This window comes from Lepisma saccharinum, chromosome 2 (genome assembly GCF_977018435.1).
Source record: "Lepisma saccharinum chromosome 2, izLepSacc3.1, whole genome shotgun sequence".
Taxonomy (NCBI): domain Eukaryota; kingdom Metazoa; phylum Arthropoda; class Insecta; order Zygentoma; family Lepismatidae; genus Lepisma; species Lepisma saccharinum.
Window position 1 is genome coordinate 21756137 of NC_139230.1, and position 16033 is coordinate 21772169.

The 16033-nt window shown below is 38.8% G+C and overlaps 1 protein-coding gene across 4 annotated transcripts in view; it reads right to left on the bottom strand.

The window, feature by feature from the left end:
- The window catches only part of LOC145983948 (cell adhesion molecule Dscam2-like), a 796725-nt gene that overhangs the window by 284750 nt on the left and 495942 nt on the right, over positions 1-16033 (bottom strand). For all 4 annotated transcript variants that reach the window (XM_083117150.1, XM_083117148.1, XM_083117149.1 and 1 more), the window contains exon 6: positions 8493-8642. In XM_083117150.1, the coding sequence (XP_082973276.1) occupies positions 8493-8642 (150 nt within the window). The remainder of the gene's footprint in view (positions 1-8492; positions 8643-16033) is intronic.

Genomic DNA, 16033 nt, shown 5'->3' on the forward strand with positions numbered 1-16033 from the left:
TATCAGATCAACCTCTAAGAAGAGGCCATGTTTACGGTCATCAAAGTTCTGAAAATCCTCAATATTGAAATCTTCGACCCACTCAAGCCCTGCATATGGCAGTTTTTGCATCATGGCATGACCATAGAGGCTGTTTGCATCTACATACTGTATATAATTTGATGGCAATTCTGGATTATAATCACGCATATATTTGTTATTTGCTCTGGCATATCTCTGAGAACATTGCACCATACCTCCTCTTATACATTGCTCCATAAACAGATACATATTTTGATCTGGGATCAGATCCAATTGCTTTTTAGTGTTTAAAAACATTGCAGACCATGCTAGGCCCGGGGCACTGAAAAAATACTCTGGGTCCAGTCCATAATTTTGCATAGAAGATTTTCTGAATGCCTGCAATATATCAGCTAAGAGGGTCACATCAAGTTTCAAATATGCCATGTGATAATCACCAAATGTCCGGCATTTTAAATTGTTCCACATCAATTGGGCATGGTGATAATCCTCATCAGTGATTCCAGATCCTCTGATTTTGCTGTAAAACTCTTCTTGTGGTGGCAGGGAACATTCATCAAATTTAGAAAAATCTGTAACATAATCATAAGGATATACACCCTTCCGCCTAATTAATTTCAGGTCCTGATTTGGAAACAATGCACGTGTAATTTTGAATTGATCATCAGATAATTGAGTGGCCAGTGTAGCCAGGCTAGCAGATAAAATTCTGTAAGAATCAAGAAATCTTATGTGAATAGGAACATTATTAACTTTAATTATTTTGCTAATAGATATATATTTTTCATCATTTTCAGCTAAAATATTTAAATTCTGCTTGTCAAACCCCTCATATCTGATCAGATGATGAAAATCATAATTGGATGCTCCATGGCAAAATATGGGGATAAATTTTGGTCTCTTGATCTTAATATTACAGCTATTACACAGGGCCATTAAGAATTTACCATCTGTATGAGAATGGTGTTTCACCTTGATATTTGTATCTGAAAATTCAGAATCACATACCGGGCATTTTTCTGCTTTGTTGAAATCTTCAATCTGTTTCTCTGTTAAAGGCAACATGGGTTTTGATTTTAATAAGATGTTAGATGCTATGTCACGGCACTCATTTTCTATTCTATGTGCAAATATTTTGATGGCATCTGGCCCCATGTATGAATCTTTTTTGGTAACAACACCATCCTGTACAACCACATAATAAAAGCTGGAAGGTTCATGTAGCTGGTATGGTGTAATTGAAGATTCTTCAGGATCTGGATTGCAGGATGCAAGAGATTTGAGATTTGATTCAGAATCACAGACAATATATACTGGGTGTTCCAACAAGGCTTCAAATTTTTTGAATTTGCAATTTTCACTTGGATTAGGCATCACCATATGAACAGGTTTATGGTTCCCACAGTATTTCAGATGCTCAATTAACTTGTTTTTGGCAATTTCTGCATTTTTTTCCTGAACCCCATTTACCATTTTCCTGCCATCAAATACACATAAACATCTTCTGCACAACTTAAATATTCTATTGGATTTGTCTAGTTGTGTTCTCACTAAAGCTTCAAGATTATGTATCAGAGTGTAATGATATTTGCCATCCCCTTCAATTAAGAGCAAATCAATTGGAATAGCAGATTCATCATCAATTGTACTGATTCTGAGAGGTTCTATCGGGCAATTGCCAGTGGAACAAATAAATACATTAATAGATAATTGTTTGCCATTGATATGCCTGGCCTTTTTTTCAAATTTATCAATATTCTGAACAGACATTGGATATTCCAAACCCTCCATTGCATCGTCAAAAAAATGTACATGTTGTTTGTAATAACTTATTCTTTCAGGATGCCTTAAAACTGGAAACAAAGCAGCTAAAATACACCACAAAAAACATTTCTCATCATTATTTTCAATATTAACCACGGCTGTTTTGTTTTTAATATTGGCAGGTAATGGCAGATATGTAGATCCTTGTAATGGAGTGAATTCAGAAATATTAACATATAACTTGTGAGGAGAGCCGCATAGGCTCCATCCAGACTCTTTTGCCGCAAATTCAGAGTGTTTAATGTTCAATTGATCCATTAAACTGCTTATTATTGTGTCTGAATTTGCATTTGAATATACCGGTACAGTTTCTGTTCTGTGGGGCTGTGCAAATTTTGTGCCATTTGGTTTCTTATATTGAGTATACAATTTGAGGGAGAGCTTATAAAAGCCATTTTGTGCATTTAGAATTGCCTGTATATCAGGATTTACACTGTTCAAAAAATTCTCAATGCCACATCTTGGCTCTGATACAAACCGATAATCCCTAAGTTGGGCATTAAAACTGCTATGGATAGGTTCATAGCGTGGCTGCTTTGCTGCTCTGGCATTAAGAGGTGCTTCATGCTTCCTTTTCAGACCAGATGTAGATGGTTGTGGGGGCAATGTTGATGACTGTGCAGAACAAGTATCTTTATGTGTATATGTGAAGTATTGCATGCTGTATTTTCTATTGCATTTGGGGCAAATTTTTGTGGGAGTTCTGTATTTGTCTGGGTTACAAATCTTTTGGTGTCTAGCCCAATTAGAGCTAAATATATTCTTATTACACTGATTGCAATATTTTTGATTCGGCATTTTTGTTGTTGGTTTATTATATATATTTCCTGGGCTTCAATTCAAAACTCTATGCTGGATAAAAATATCAGTTGGGTTCAGCACTGTGCTGTGTATATGTGTGTGTGTGTGTGTATGTGTGTATGTGTGTTAATATTTTTGGCTTTGGTATTTATATAAAATTTCCTGGGTTTTAAATCAAATCTTTATGCCTATTATGACAGGTTGTAAGGCCAATAACCCACAAGTAGAAAAAAAGAATAAATATTCATTCACACTGACCTTCCGCAAATACCTGCACGAACATGCATATCTTGAATGGCAATGACCCAGCACTGAGTATTATGTATTGATTTTTGTATAACAAGCTGGGACAGATATAATCCTGACCCTAAATAACAACAAACAAGCTAGATGTAACAAATATCAGGCAACAATATATATTTAATTAAATCAAACAGGCCTATAAATATGAGAAGCACTGTTAACAACACATCTGTTCTCCTCAGCCACTCTCACAATACTGGCTAATGCAATACAAAATCTCTTTATATACCCTAATTTCACGGGAATTTCCCGGCTGATGCAATTTTGTTTGCATGCAAAGCTTCAATACTCAGAAATTGCATCAGCCGGGAAATTTCCGTGAATTTTGTTTTTTACAAGAATTTCCCGAGGGTTTTTTTCACAGGAATTTCCGAGGGGGCATATTTTTCACGGAAATTTCCCGGCTGATGCAATTTTGTTTGCATGCAAAGCTTCAATACTCAGAAATTGCATCAGCCGGGAAATTCCGAGGGGGCATATTTTTCACGGGAAATTCCTGGCTGATGCAATTTTGTTTGCACGCAAAGCTTTAATACTCAGAAATTTCACACATTAATCAATATGAAACATGTAAACATATGATGTAAGAAATGAGAGAGTCACGGAGCAATTCTAGAAGAATTGCATTGTTTTAATATACAATTTGAAGCTGGTGTCCAATTGAACTTAAACCAGAAGTAAATATGTGTATGTGTGGCCTACTTTTATGTGTGGGCAAAAAAAATATCAAGAGGGGCATATTTTTGACAAGTTTATGGACAACAATCTCACAGAAGTACCTTTTGTAAGTATAGGCACATCAATCTGAGGGGGCTCTTCCTTTCTCATGGAATCCATGAGGGCTTTTTTACAAAAATCTTGGATTAGAGGGGGTGCCACACTTGAGCAAAAAGCTCATATGGGCATGTTGAGCTTGTTTTAAGTATAGCCAAACCTGCTTGAGGGGGGCTCTTCCTTTCCTGTCCTGGTTATAGCACAAATACAACTACTATATATCCACAGAAACGAGCGTACATAGAGAGATGAGGATAAATTTGGAAGCCTTTCCCTGACCGTCAGGCAATACATCATCTAGATTTGTTGATTCATTATCGCCACGTGCCACGCACGTGGAATCCATTCAAATCTGTTGCGACTCGTAATTTTGGAACAGACAGGTACGATATGTAACGAATTCTCCCTTCAATAATCCCGTATTACAGATATTCATCCCAAGAGTCCAATGAATTCCTTCGTTTCCGGTATTCAAAATGACTAATTTGTGTAATCGTGATCGCAGATCGACGAGGCTGAGAGCGTCACCATTTGGATAACACGTCTTCCTCGTTTCATTGGCCCAAATCATATTTTAAAAATAGTTTCGCATCGACACTTAATACTGAATTTCATGTTTGCATACATGGAGCTCACATGTATCGTAACGGCTATTACTGTTACCTTTGGTGCAAGCGGTCCGAGTTCGATTCCCGATCGGAGATAATGAAAAATCGGTGTTGGCACAGAATCGTGAGGAAAAATGGGGAGCAGTGTACTTCGGTCTTGAAAGCCAGGACTGGCCATGAAGCGCGATGTGCTGGTCCTGCAACAACCGACGTAATAATAATAATAATAATAATAATAATAATAATAATAATAAAGGCAGGACTTTGGTCTCAAGGACCTACCAGTAGTTTTATTTTCATTTCCCGACATAATGCGCCTGTACAATTTGTCACTATACTACGAGATCAAAGTAGATCGTAGATCAAAGTTTAAGATTTATCCATCCAACATCAATAATTTTTCATGAATCGATAATCTTAATTCATTTCGTGTATACAATCTATTTAATTTTTTCACGAACAACATTACTTTCATGGTTAATTCTAACAAATGTCCTGTTTATTCTTAATATGATTTAGAAATGTCAATATTACGATCATAGTCAACAAACCTTTTTTCAACAAGCAAGCGAACGAAAACAAGTTACTGCACAAGTAATGACTCGAGAGGGCTTGACCAATGAACGCGTGAGGGGGGAGGTGCGGCTGTAGCTACCAGCCGTGAGCAAGAACCCCTACTGATTAGCTTCGTCCACTCGCTTTCTCCCCTTCTCTGCCTTCATGCGCGGTCTTGCTCTACAGATTTCCGGAACAGAGTATATATATAGGGCTATTAAAGTTAATTCTAAAATAATTTGAAATGCATCATATTAGCAAACAAGGATATTGTTTTTTGTAGATAATATTCCACACTTTTATTTTTAATACAAAATAGGCAATGATTTGAAGATCAATAGAAAGATTGCTTTTGGCATAATATGAAAAAGCAAGCACCATAAACAAATGAAAGTAAACTCAATTTTTCTTTGCAGTAAAGAATGTTTTCATAAGTTTGTTAGGCTCAGTTCACTATACGAGGTAAAGGAGTAACCTTCGCTGAAGGCACCCTGAAGTCAACCTCGCTTCCACATATACCGCGTTTGTTACAACCTGTCCCGGTTCCCGCGCTAGCTGATCGCTGGCTTTTCTCCGTGCTGGGGAAAGTCAAAGCCAGGCAGCCAATTAAAATACGCAACGTCGCAACAGCGTCTACGTAAGTGTCACGAGCCGGAAATAAAATGCTGTGTAATCAAAAACGCCAGCAGTCCCCGGGTGACGAGAGGTCGCCGGGAGAGTCTTGGTCGAGGGAGCGAAGCGCGAAGTGTGTTGCGAGTGACAGTGTTAAGTCGGTCCATTTAAAAGGTTTGGGCGAACCCACTGAGGACACCTTCAATGGACCGATAGAGCGCCACGTCGTGACTCAACCGAGGAACCTCGAAGGAAATCAGGTACAGTGGTGACACTTTGGGTTTATTATTGTCAGTGTTTAGATATCTTGCTGGCTCGTGCGTGATCTCCCCCCTCTCACTTGTGTGATTCTATTAAATATTGGTAAAGAGCAAGGAGAGTAATTTATTCCATTCTTCATACACACATCCTCTTGCAGCCAAGCAGTTTACGCCGGCGAACGGCCTAAACGTAACATAAGCGCCTCTATTGTGGCTTCCATTCGCTCCTCGCTGCCCAGCAGACGATTTTTTCCTCGTTTCTCATTGGCACCGAAACTGTCGAGCGATCGCTAGCGCGGGAAACGGGACAGGTTCTAACAAACGCGGTATAGTGCAATATTAAAGACCAATGAGGCTCTGGCGTATGGACCTGCAGCCAGAATAATCCTTTGTAGGAATTGTGTTGTGTTATTCATGTGTGTTTGTGACTGTTGCTTCATCCCTTTCATCTTATGCATGTGAAACAAATGTAGTTTTGAGGATGGTGGAAATATATTACTGAAATCAAATAAAATGGAAGGAACGGAAAATGTAACGAGATACAATTATTTATTTCGTTTCCTATCAAAATACCTTGCGATGCATTCCCGTGTGGTATCAACTTGTGTATACATTACTAAATTTAATACAACGTTACTAGTCTGTTACTCAATATGCTCACCATGAAGATAAATTTAGAAATAAAAACAAGAATATCTTAAAATGTAAAATATTGAACACACACTAAAGACTTCCGATAACATAGAAGCATAGAAGAAATCGAAAGTGTATATCTCAAGTATGCATTCATAGGAAAATTGATGGATAGATTGATTTGTTTATTTTACTTTCCTTTTCTGCAACTTCTGGTTAATCACGAAGATGAGGATGAATGGTAATGCGATGAATGAAGGGATAAGCAGAAACATACGAGGGAGAATCAAATGAAAACCGCAAAAGTGCCATTAAAAATCTATTTTTTCTTTCTAGGCGTTTGGAAATTTGCAGACACAGTCCTTGACGTCTTCTCGAGCCGGTAGTACGAAGCAGTGCCGATAGGTGGGGTTGGATGTGAGTAACAGCTGATTCAAGATGGCGGCATCACTACGTGGTTGCACCAAGCAGGAACAACGTGGATTTATTAGATTTTTATGGAGTGAAGGTGTGAAACCGGTTGATATTCATTGGAGAATGTAGACGAAGTATGGGGACGCCTGTCTGTCACAGCGGCAAGTCTACGATTGGTGCAAGAAATTCGCAGAAGGTATGACTTTATTGACTCATGCTCCCCGTCCGGGGCAGGCTCAGCAAGTTGTGACAGAGAAGTCCATAGCCGCAGCAAATCGGCTTATTCAGGAAAACCGACGTGTAACCCTGGCTGAAATGGCTTCCTTGCTGAATATGAGCTTCGAGTCAGTACAACACACAGTGCATGACGAACTCCGCTACAGAAAAGTGTCCGCCAGGTGGGTTCCTTGATAGCTGACGCAGGAACTGAAAGTCCGTCAGGGTGACGCATGTCAAGAGCTGCTGAGGCATTATGAAGAGGAGGGTGAGGATTTTCTAGCTCACATTGTCACCGGGGATGAAAGTTGGGTGCACCAAACAAAACTTGCAAGCAAAGAAGTGTGACATTCGTCTTCGCCGAAACCAAAGAAGTTTCGCAGCCAGCCCTCTGCAGGGAAAGTCATGTGGACTTTATTCTGGGATAAGAAAGGTCCTATTCTGGAACACTACATGCCCCCACGTACGACAGTGACTAGTGTCACCTACACCGACCTTCTCAAGAACCATTTGAGGCCAGCGATACGCACAAGGCGAAGGGGATTGCTGAGTGCAGGTGTTTTGCTTCAACATGATAACGCCCGTCCTCATTCTGCTCGTGCAACCATGAAAACCATCGATGACCTTCAAGTGCTTACCACATCTGCCATACTCACCAGATTTGGCACCATCTGATTTCCACATCTTTGGTCCATTAAAGTAGCACCTTGGAGGGCAGAGGTTCAAGTCTGATGAAGATGTCCATTCGGCGGTGCAAGAGTGGCTACACAGTCAACCGAAAGAATTTTTCTCACGTGGTATCGAAGCACTACCTATCTGATGGCGTAAGTGCATTGAACTGGGAGGGCACTATATACAAAAATAATGTACAATCAAACATTATCCCTGCATTAAAATAGTGGAAAATAATTAATTGCGGTTTTCATTTGATTCTCCCTCGTATATGGACGACACAACGCAAACCCCACAGAGGATTATACTGTATATTACAGGTACCTCAATAGTCTGCACAATGCATTCCAGCTTGTACTACATGGAAGGGAGGTTGACATTTTTGCGTGTGTCTAAAATGAGTCACACCTTACATCCCAGCTAGAAAATAGATTCCGTGTGAAATTAATGAATACCCTTTAACAAGACCATCTCATTACCAATAATTGACTCATTTGCAAATATGTTATAATCACAAAAATATTACTGACAGCTTGATGAGCAAAAATAGTTACCGACTGTCAGGTTACCTCAATTATCGAAAAAAAATTAAACGCACTCTAGTTAGAGGTTTAATTCATTGACAAAGTAGACGAAAATATTTAGTGTAACGACTACATCCATTAGTGATAATAAATTATATTATAAATCCTTACGTTACTTTACAAAAAATGGATAATTAGAAAGAGAAAACACAGAGAATGGTGAACTGCATGAAGCAAATTCAGAAGAGAAGAATTTTCACGTAAGTTAAGCTTACCTGTAACAACAACTCGCCCTCTGTTTATGCTTTCTATGGTTTCCCCTGTCAGATGATGGACAGTCCGACAGCGGTAGGTCGTGTAACTGTCACTCGGTGTCACATTGTATATGAGGAGATCCCCGGATGGTAACATGTGGTGTTTCCCATCTGAAATTGTAACACATAAAAGCATTAAGCTTCAGGCTCAACGCATTACATATTCAAGCTGAGCTTAATAGCCAATAGCTAACAGCCAATACAATCTAAAATTACACTGATTTAGAAATTACCAGCATTATCATATTTACGTAGAAGATTAACCCAAGAGAGCCAAGGTGGAAAATCAGGAGCGCGAGAGCTAAGGCGTAGTAATTTTGACGACCTTATTATTTTGTTTTATAGGAAGAGTCTTGTTGGCAATTAAAATTGACTAATAGCATAATTTGTTTCCGATAGTATTAGTAGTAACAAACAAAAGAAGTTTTGACATGATTTAACGTTCATATTTATATTTAAAACAGCAATTTGTTTGCTATTCTCCACATATTTCTTTGGAACAATGGCTGCAAAACATTTTTGTCATCCTCCTATTCTTTCATGGTTATCACAGATTATTCGGAAGTTTGATAGATGGATGCTGTGCCGTGAGTTGTTTAAAGCAGCAAAACCACATTTTTTAGTTTGGTTTTGCATAACATAATTGAATTTTTCTTTGTGAAAACAAAAAATAGATGTGTCAAATTTGCATACGTTATAGAACGACGAGGTAGATAAAATAATATCAAAAAAATTTGTCGACTGGGCCCCTATTTAACGCAGACAGTATTACTCCCTCCACATTACAAGGCCATTTGAAGGTACTGAAGGTGCCAAGCGCATCATGTGGTAAGAAAGGGTGGGGTGGGGGATACCTTTTTGTATTTACGCGTCGTCAATGTGACGAAACCTTAGCTTTATAGGGTTAAGATACTTGTCCTGCTTCACCTGCAAAACGTTTGCACATAAAAAAAATACCGTAACGTTATTACTTTTCACAATATTTACACCTTTGTCTTTAACGAAATCAAACCAAAACCAAAATCGTGTTCTTCATTCCAATCTTTTCTCAGTGTAACTTGTAAACAGTTACACCATATACGACCTCTAAGTAGTGATAGCAGAGAGAAATGCTTTCATGTAGGATTGTAGCCGAATAAAACTTCATTTTGAAAGGAAAAAGCAAGTGTAGATATGCCACAAAGAAAACGTTGGCAACGAAAATTTAAGCATACTCACGAATTTGATTTGAATCAAAATGCACACATGTAAATTATAATATTTCGACGGTTTTATACGTGAGAACACATTGCCCAATATAGCTTAGTGCAACTCTTAGACACAAATAAATCGAGTTATAGCATCGACTTGCTTTTTCATTTTACTTCGTGTCTGGTTGAAAAATCCATTCCTATTACTTCTGCTCTCTGCATTCTGCATTACTTTTGTGTTTTCACTGCGGTTCTCGGCGAGTTTATGGATTACGAAACGGTGTCTTTTTATTGACAAAGAAACCAACTCTCTCTCTCTCTCTCTATCTCTCAATACTGGAGAAATTCTTACGGGCATTCTGCTCGCTTGCATTCCAATAAACTTTGTTTTCATGGTCGCTATAGCATCGAATTTTCCAGATTCAACTCTCCAATTTCCCTTTAGGGTGAAATCAATCAGGGTCACGACCAATAGAAAAGCAGAATTGTTGCACGGGTCTTTTCCACTGTCTTTGTTTTATTTCAGTCGGTTTATCTTTCTCGCTGAAGACTGAGTAAAGAGAACAAAATAGATTTGTCAAAGTCCTGGAAAGTTGAAAAAGTGTGTTGGCACATGCGGAAGAAATACGGAAATCTTTTATTAGTTTAGATTGGATGGAAATTGTAATTACAGGTAAAAATCTGGCTTTAAATAGACATGGTCACATATACTCTGTCCCAGTTAACTGTGGAGCAGGCAAACTAAAACAAGTGTCTGCGCAAGTAGTGACGCGAGACGGTTCCACCAATGAACACGTAAGAGGAACGGAATTGCGTGGAGTGGGGGAAGGCGACTGCAGTTACCAGCCTTCCTAGCAGCGTGTACTGCTTCGCTCTGGCCACTCGATTTCCTTCGCTTCTATGACGCTATGCGCGGCCTTGCTCCACAGTTAGCTGGGACAGGGTATAGGAGCTTTTAGCTTGTGATGTAACATTTTAATACTATAAATTCAGACTCTTTAAATACTATTACGAGTATGATAACATATTGAAGCTTTTCAAACTAAAAAGTCTTGAAGTTTGAAGAGAAATATGTACAGTACGTTATTTGGAAAGTATTTTTGAAGGAAGTCTTCAGGTACCAAACCTATTTCGAATTTCATGTTTAAAAGTGAATCAGCACAATCTTAGGGACAATAGTGGACAATACTCATATATTGCAATGGTTAATACACGATAGAGACTATATGCCGGCCCCCGGGGCGGAGTGGCTAGCACATCGCGCTACGACGCCAGGGGTCCCGGGTTCGAATCCTGGCCTGGGCATGGATGTTTGTAAGTGTCCATTCATCAATTTCATCATGTGATCACTCATCCCCATCTTCGCAAATTAGCCAAAAGTAACACAAAAGGCGAAGTAAAATAAAGCAAATCAAATAGGATAGAGACTATGAAAGTGTACGTGAGGAGCAGTGCGATAATAACCCCAATTCACAAATCTGGATCTCCTACCCTAGCGTGTAACTACAGGGCGATTTCCTTAACCCAAACATTAAGTTGATTTATGGAAAAAGTAATAGAGAAGCAACTGACAACTTTCCTGGAAGTCAACAATCTGATGTCTGATCGACAGTATGGATTCAGGAAGGATGTAACCTTGGAATTATTATTACTTAGTCTAATTAATGAATGGCGCGAGACTCTGGACAAAAATTCAGTTCTCTTGTTGTATTAATTTCCCTGGACGTATGCAAAGCCTTCGATGCCGTTAATCACAAGTTGCTAATAGAAAAATTAAAGAACGGATTTGGTTTCAATAGCAAAACAATTCTCTGGATGGAAAGTTTTCTCGCGAATAGAAAAATCTCAACGAAGGAAGGATGTTCACTTTCCACGGAGCAGTCAGTATCCTCAGGCATTCCACAAGGCTCTATACTTGGCCCAAAATTATTCATCCTATTTATCGACGATATCACACTAATAAATTCAGATTTATCGACTACTCTTTACGCAGATGACTGCCTTCTCGTCCATGTTGGAGAAGCGTATCAGGATGTAAAGGAGAAAATGGAAAACCCATTCCCCAAAGTACTAAATTGGTACAACATCAACAACCTGAAGCTTAACGTTGCAAAGACTAAGGCTATGGTGCTTCACACCGGTAAGGGAATCCCGGCTAACACGATAGATATTACCCTTAATGACGCCAGAGTACCTTTCAGCAATTATTTAAAGTATCTGGGAATCATTATCAACCCCCAGCTAAATTTTAACTTTCAAATAAATAATTATATTCGTAAAATCTATCACCATGTTTACATATTTCGAAAAATTCGTAAATATCTCAATAGAAATCTTAGTAAGATATTTCTACCTTTCCTTTATTCGTCCCGTATTCGAGTATGGTGCTAGTCTTATTTTTGGCGGTAACTTAACTCATCTGAAGAAACTTGAAATAATCCAAAACAATTGCTTAAGAACCATTCACATGCACCCCCAAGAAAATAATTCCCAACAATTGCGCAAGATTTACAACATACCGACAGTCACTTCGAGAATACATTACATCTACCTGAATAAGGTATTACATAGTATACATAACAAATCATCTCCATTGCATCATAGGATTAAGCTCCGCTCTGAGTTCAGTACTCGAAACACCATTGATTGATTGGCTGATTTTGTTTATTTTATTTCGCGTTTTGTGCCTCTTGGCTAATTTGCGAAGATGGGGATGAGTGATGAAATGATGAAATTGATGAATGGACATTTACAAACAACCAAGCCCGAGCGGGATTCGAACCCGGGACCCTTAGCGTCGCAGCGCGATGAGCTAACCACTCAGCCACAGCGTCCGGCCCGAAACACCAGATCGTCCTTACATAGAGACCTAGTAATCCCCAACCCTAACAAAAGCAGATTTGGTCAGAAATCTTTCTTGTACATAACAGCGGTAACTTGGAATTCACTCCCGACAAAGGTCAAACTCAGTACCAGCAAAGTGCAGTTCTGTCGTCTTCTACGTTCACATGCATATAAGTTCTAACTCCAGTAATATTATTTTCAGTGCTTACACCCCCCCCCCCCCACCATTCCCACCACACATTTTAAAATTTTCATCCCTGTACTTCCAACAGTAATTCCATACACACTCGTATCCAAACCCACACACCTTTACACTTTCTTTTCTTCTAAATTTGTATAACTCTCAAACTTTCTTTATTTCATTGCTACTATAGAACACTTTATATACTCATGTAAATTCATCACATTTTCCTTAGACGTAGCTTTTGTGTATATTGTTTTTTACTACATAGGGCATCAAGTCATTATTTGTATTAATATTGTTCAAAATGAAATGTTGTATGGCTTAATTGTAACCCTATTGAGATAATAAATAATAATAATATTCTTTATTCAGAAGATAGTGATGTGAAGCAGCATAAATGATCATGAGAGGAACAGTCGAAAATGACCATCAAACTAAAATAAATGTTCACGGGCCACAGTACACTGGAAGTGACGAAACAACAATGTGGTATATTCACATAATGAACAAAAAATTATATTGAGAACCAAAAAGGATCAACTAAATTTGAAAAATGGAGGTGTTGGCGTCGCGCTCACATGTCGACCATTGGTGTTACTCCGATAGTCGACAAACGCCGGGTTAAAGTGAGATTAAAACCACTATTAAACGTGTTCAGAGTGGATCAACAGAGATCGAATCCGGGATCTCTTGATTGCAAGTTGACGGTGTTACCATTGGTCAGACAGTTACACCTGTTTGCGGCAGTAAAGCTTTGTTTTTACTCCCTTTCTTAGCTTACACGCTACAATGAGGCAAGATAACACCCGCAAAGATATAACGGTATATATATTCTTGTGAGTTGAACCCGCACAGCTGCCCTTGAGGAGACTTATTCTAATCACTTCACCGCGAAGAATGAAGAGGAGGATGATAAGATCGCGTTCGTGGCATTGTCCCTGGGTATATTATGTAAGCAAACACATCACAGAGATTGAAATTTCAGCGTATTTCTATTGTTGACGTCAGAAGCAGTAGAAAAATGGGTAACCGCGAAGTGACTAACCCGCTTTCCGAAGGGAATGGTAGCTTGGAAAGGAATAGTGTGAATAGGCGATGTTTATGTGGGAATTGGAAGCCACAGACATGCTATGTGGAAACGGTGAAATAGAGTTACAGAACGGATGCGTTGTCATGGTGAAGTAAACTCGTTTTGTAGCTTTTGGATCAGTTGGTCTTTATTTTGTAAACAGACTTCTCTCACAATATTCCTCCTTGTTTCCAGATACCAAACTGTGTTAAATTTAATTGGAAATCCTGTTTTTTCACTTTCTACAGAGTTCGATTTGAGTTTGATACGATTTTTGTTATTTAGCGTCACTTTTCTATTCTTGGCTAATCGCGACGTAGAGGATAATTGATTTGGTTTGGTTTATTTTACTTTGCTCATCTGCCACTATTGGCTAATCGCGGAGATGAAGATGAGTGATGATATGATGAAATTGATGAAGGGACTCTCACAAAAGACACCCATTTCTAGGCCGGGATTAGATACCGGTGCCCCTGGCATCGTAGCGCGTGTTTTTAGTTGCAGTATACATTGACAATAAGTTTATTATGAAATGGTAAATGTGAAAGGAAGCGATAAAAATTTGAGAAGCTGAACAATTAGTAAAATACAAAAGTTAGAAAAATAAATTTAACTATCTTCAACTCTGGGAATTAGTAAAGCGAAGTACAATTTGAGTGCATTCTCCTTAAAGGAATCTGAAATCAGTTTTTTTTACATGAATGTAGTAAAGGAAAGGAATTAAATGTATGAACACGTTGATTGTGCAGCTATCCCATGATACATGGAGCCGTCTAGAAGCAGATTATTATTAAAATATAGCCGTAAATATCAGGTACAATGGCACATACATTGTGCCTGAAAGTTCTTCGAATCTGTGTTGGGCCTCATACCAACATCCCTTAGACATTGATTGATTGATTTGGTTTATGTTTTTTTCGTCGCTTTTCTTATACTTCTGGCTAATCGCAAAGATGAGAATGAACGATGATATCATGGACTTGATGAAGAGACTATTACAAATAACACCTTTGCCCAGGCCGGGATTCGAACTCGGGAGCCTCGGCGTCGCAGCGCGCTGTGCTAACCACTCTGCCATGGAGGTCGGCAAGCCATTACTTTTATTCGCTGGAGACATAATTTATAGTTATTTATTCACTGCTGGCTGCACACTGTACATGCCAAATTACAATTGACTTAATGGTCGTTCTTAATAAAATATCCACAAATTATTTTAAAGAACGATGAATTATATTAGAAACTACGAAACTAGTTTAATCACGAACTTTGGTCACAATGGCTGATTTTAATGCAATCCAGCAACGGACTTTCAAAGTCGGTCGAAGTCAAGACCAGGAGCGCACTTACTAATTCCACGCACGAATTACTAGAAGTGACCACAAAATTAACTCGAGTACGTTTGTATGGATCTGGAATAAAATCTGCGTCTCAGAAGCAGAGGAGTTGAATCTAATTCTCCTAAAAAAACGAGTTAAATTTGCTCAGAATAACTCTCTAGCATTTTACCAAGGTAGGCTATGTAACGTGTAGAAGATTTTTGGGTTGAGTCTATCCACACGTTTCTGGTAAACATTTAGCTGGTCAATTATTGGAAAACTAACAGTGACTGTTCGCAGATGTTTTCCCACAATTTCCCCTTTGTCACTCGTAATTGCATTCCTCCAGTTAAGTAGCGGATAAAATTGATTTGCTGTCGCAAATTTTCTCACCTAATATTCCTATGATAATACTAGAATTAATTATCAACACGACGGGTGCCATCTTGTTACAGATGACACCAAAACAACGGAAATAATGGTCGAAAGCCAACTGGAAGCGGTACGTAACATCTATCTGAGCATCTAATTGGATACATGAAAGTATTCTGATGTCCCAAAATCTAGATTTAAAACTATACAATGGTAAAGATGATTAATATATTATTTTAACAATACTGAGAAGTAAGATGGTTCTTCGTGTTGAATTAGAGGCAGCAATAGTAAAATATTGTGTACGTACTGTACTTCTATTCCGGGAATCTGTGGAGCACGAGGACGAAAACAAGTCCTCTCCGCAAGTAGTGACTCCAGAAGGTTCGGCCAAGAAACGTGTGAGAGAGGAAGTGAGTGCATGGAGGGGAAAACGCGGCTGCGGCTACCAGCCTTTTGCAGCAGCGCGCACTGATTTGCTCCGCCCACTCGCTTTCTCTCTTTCTCTACCTTTATGCATGGCCTTG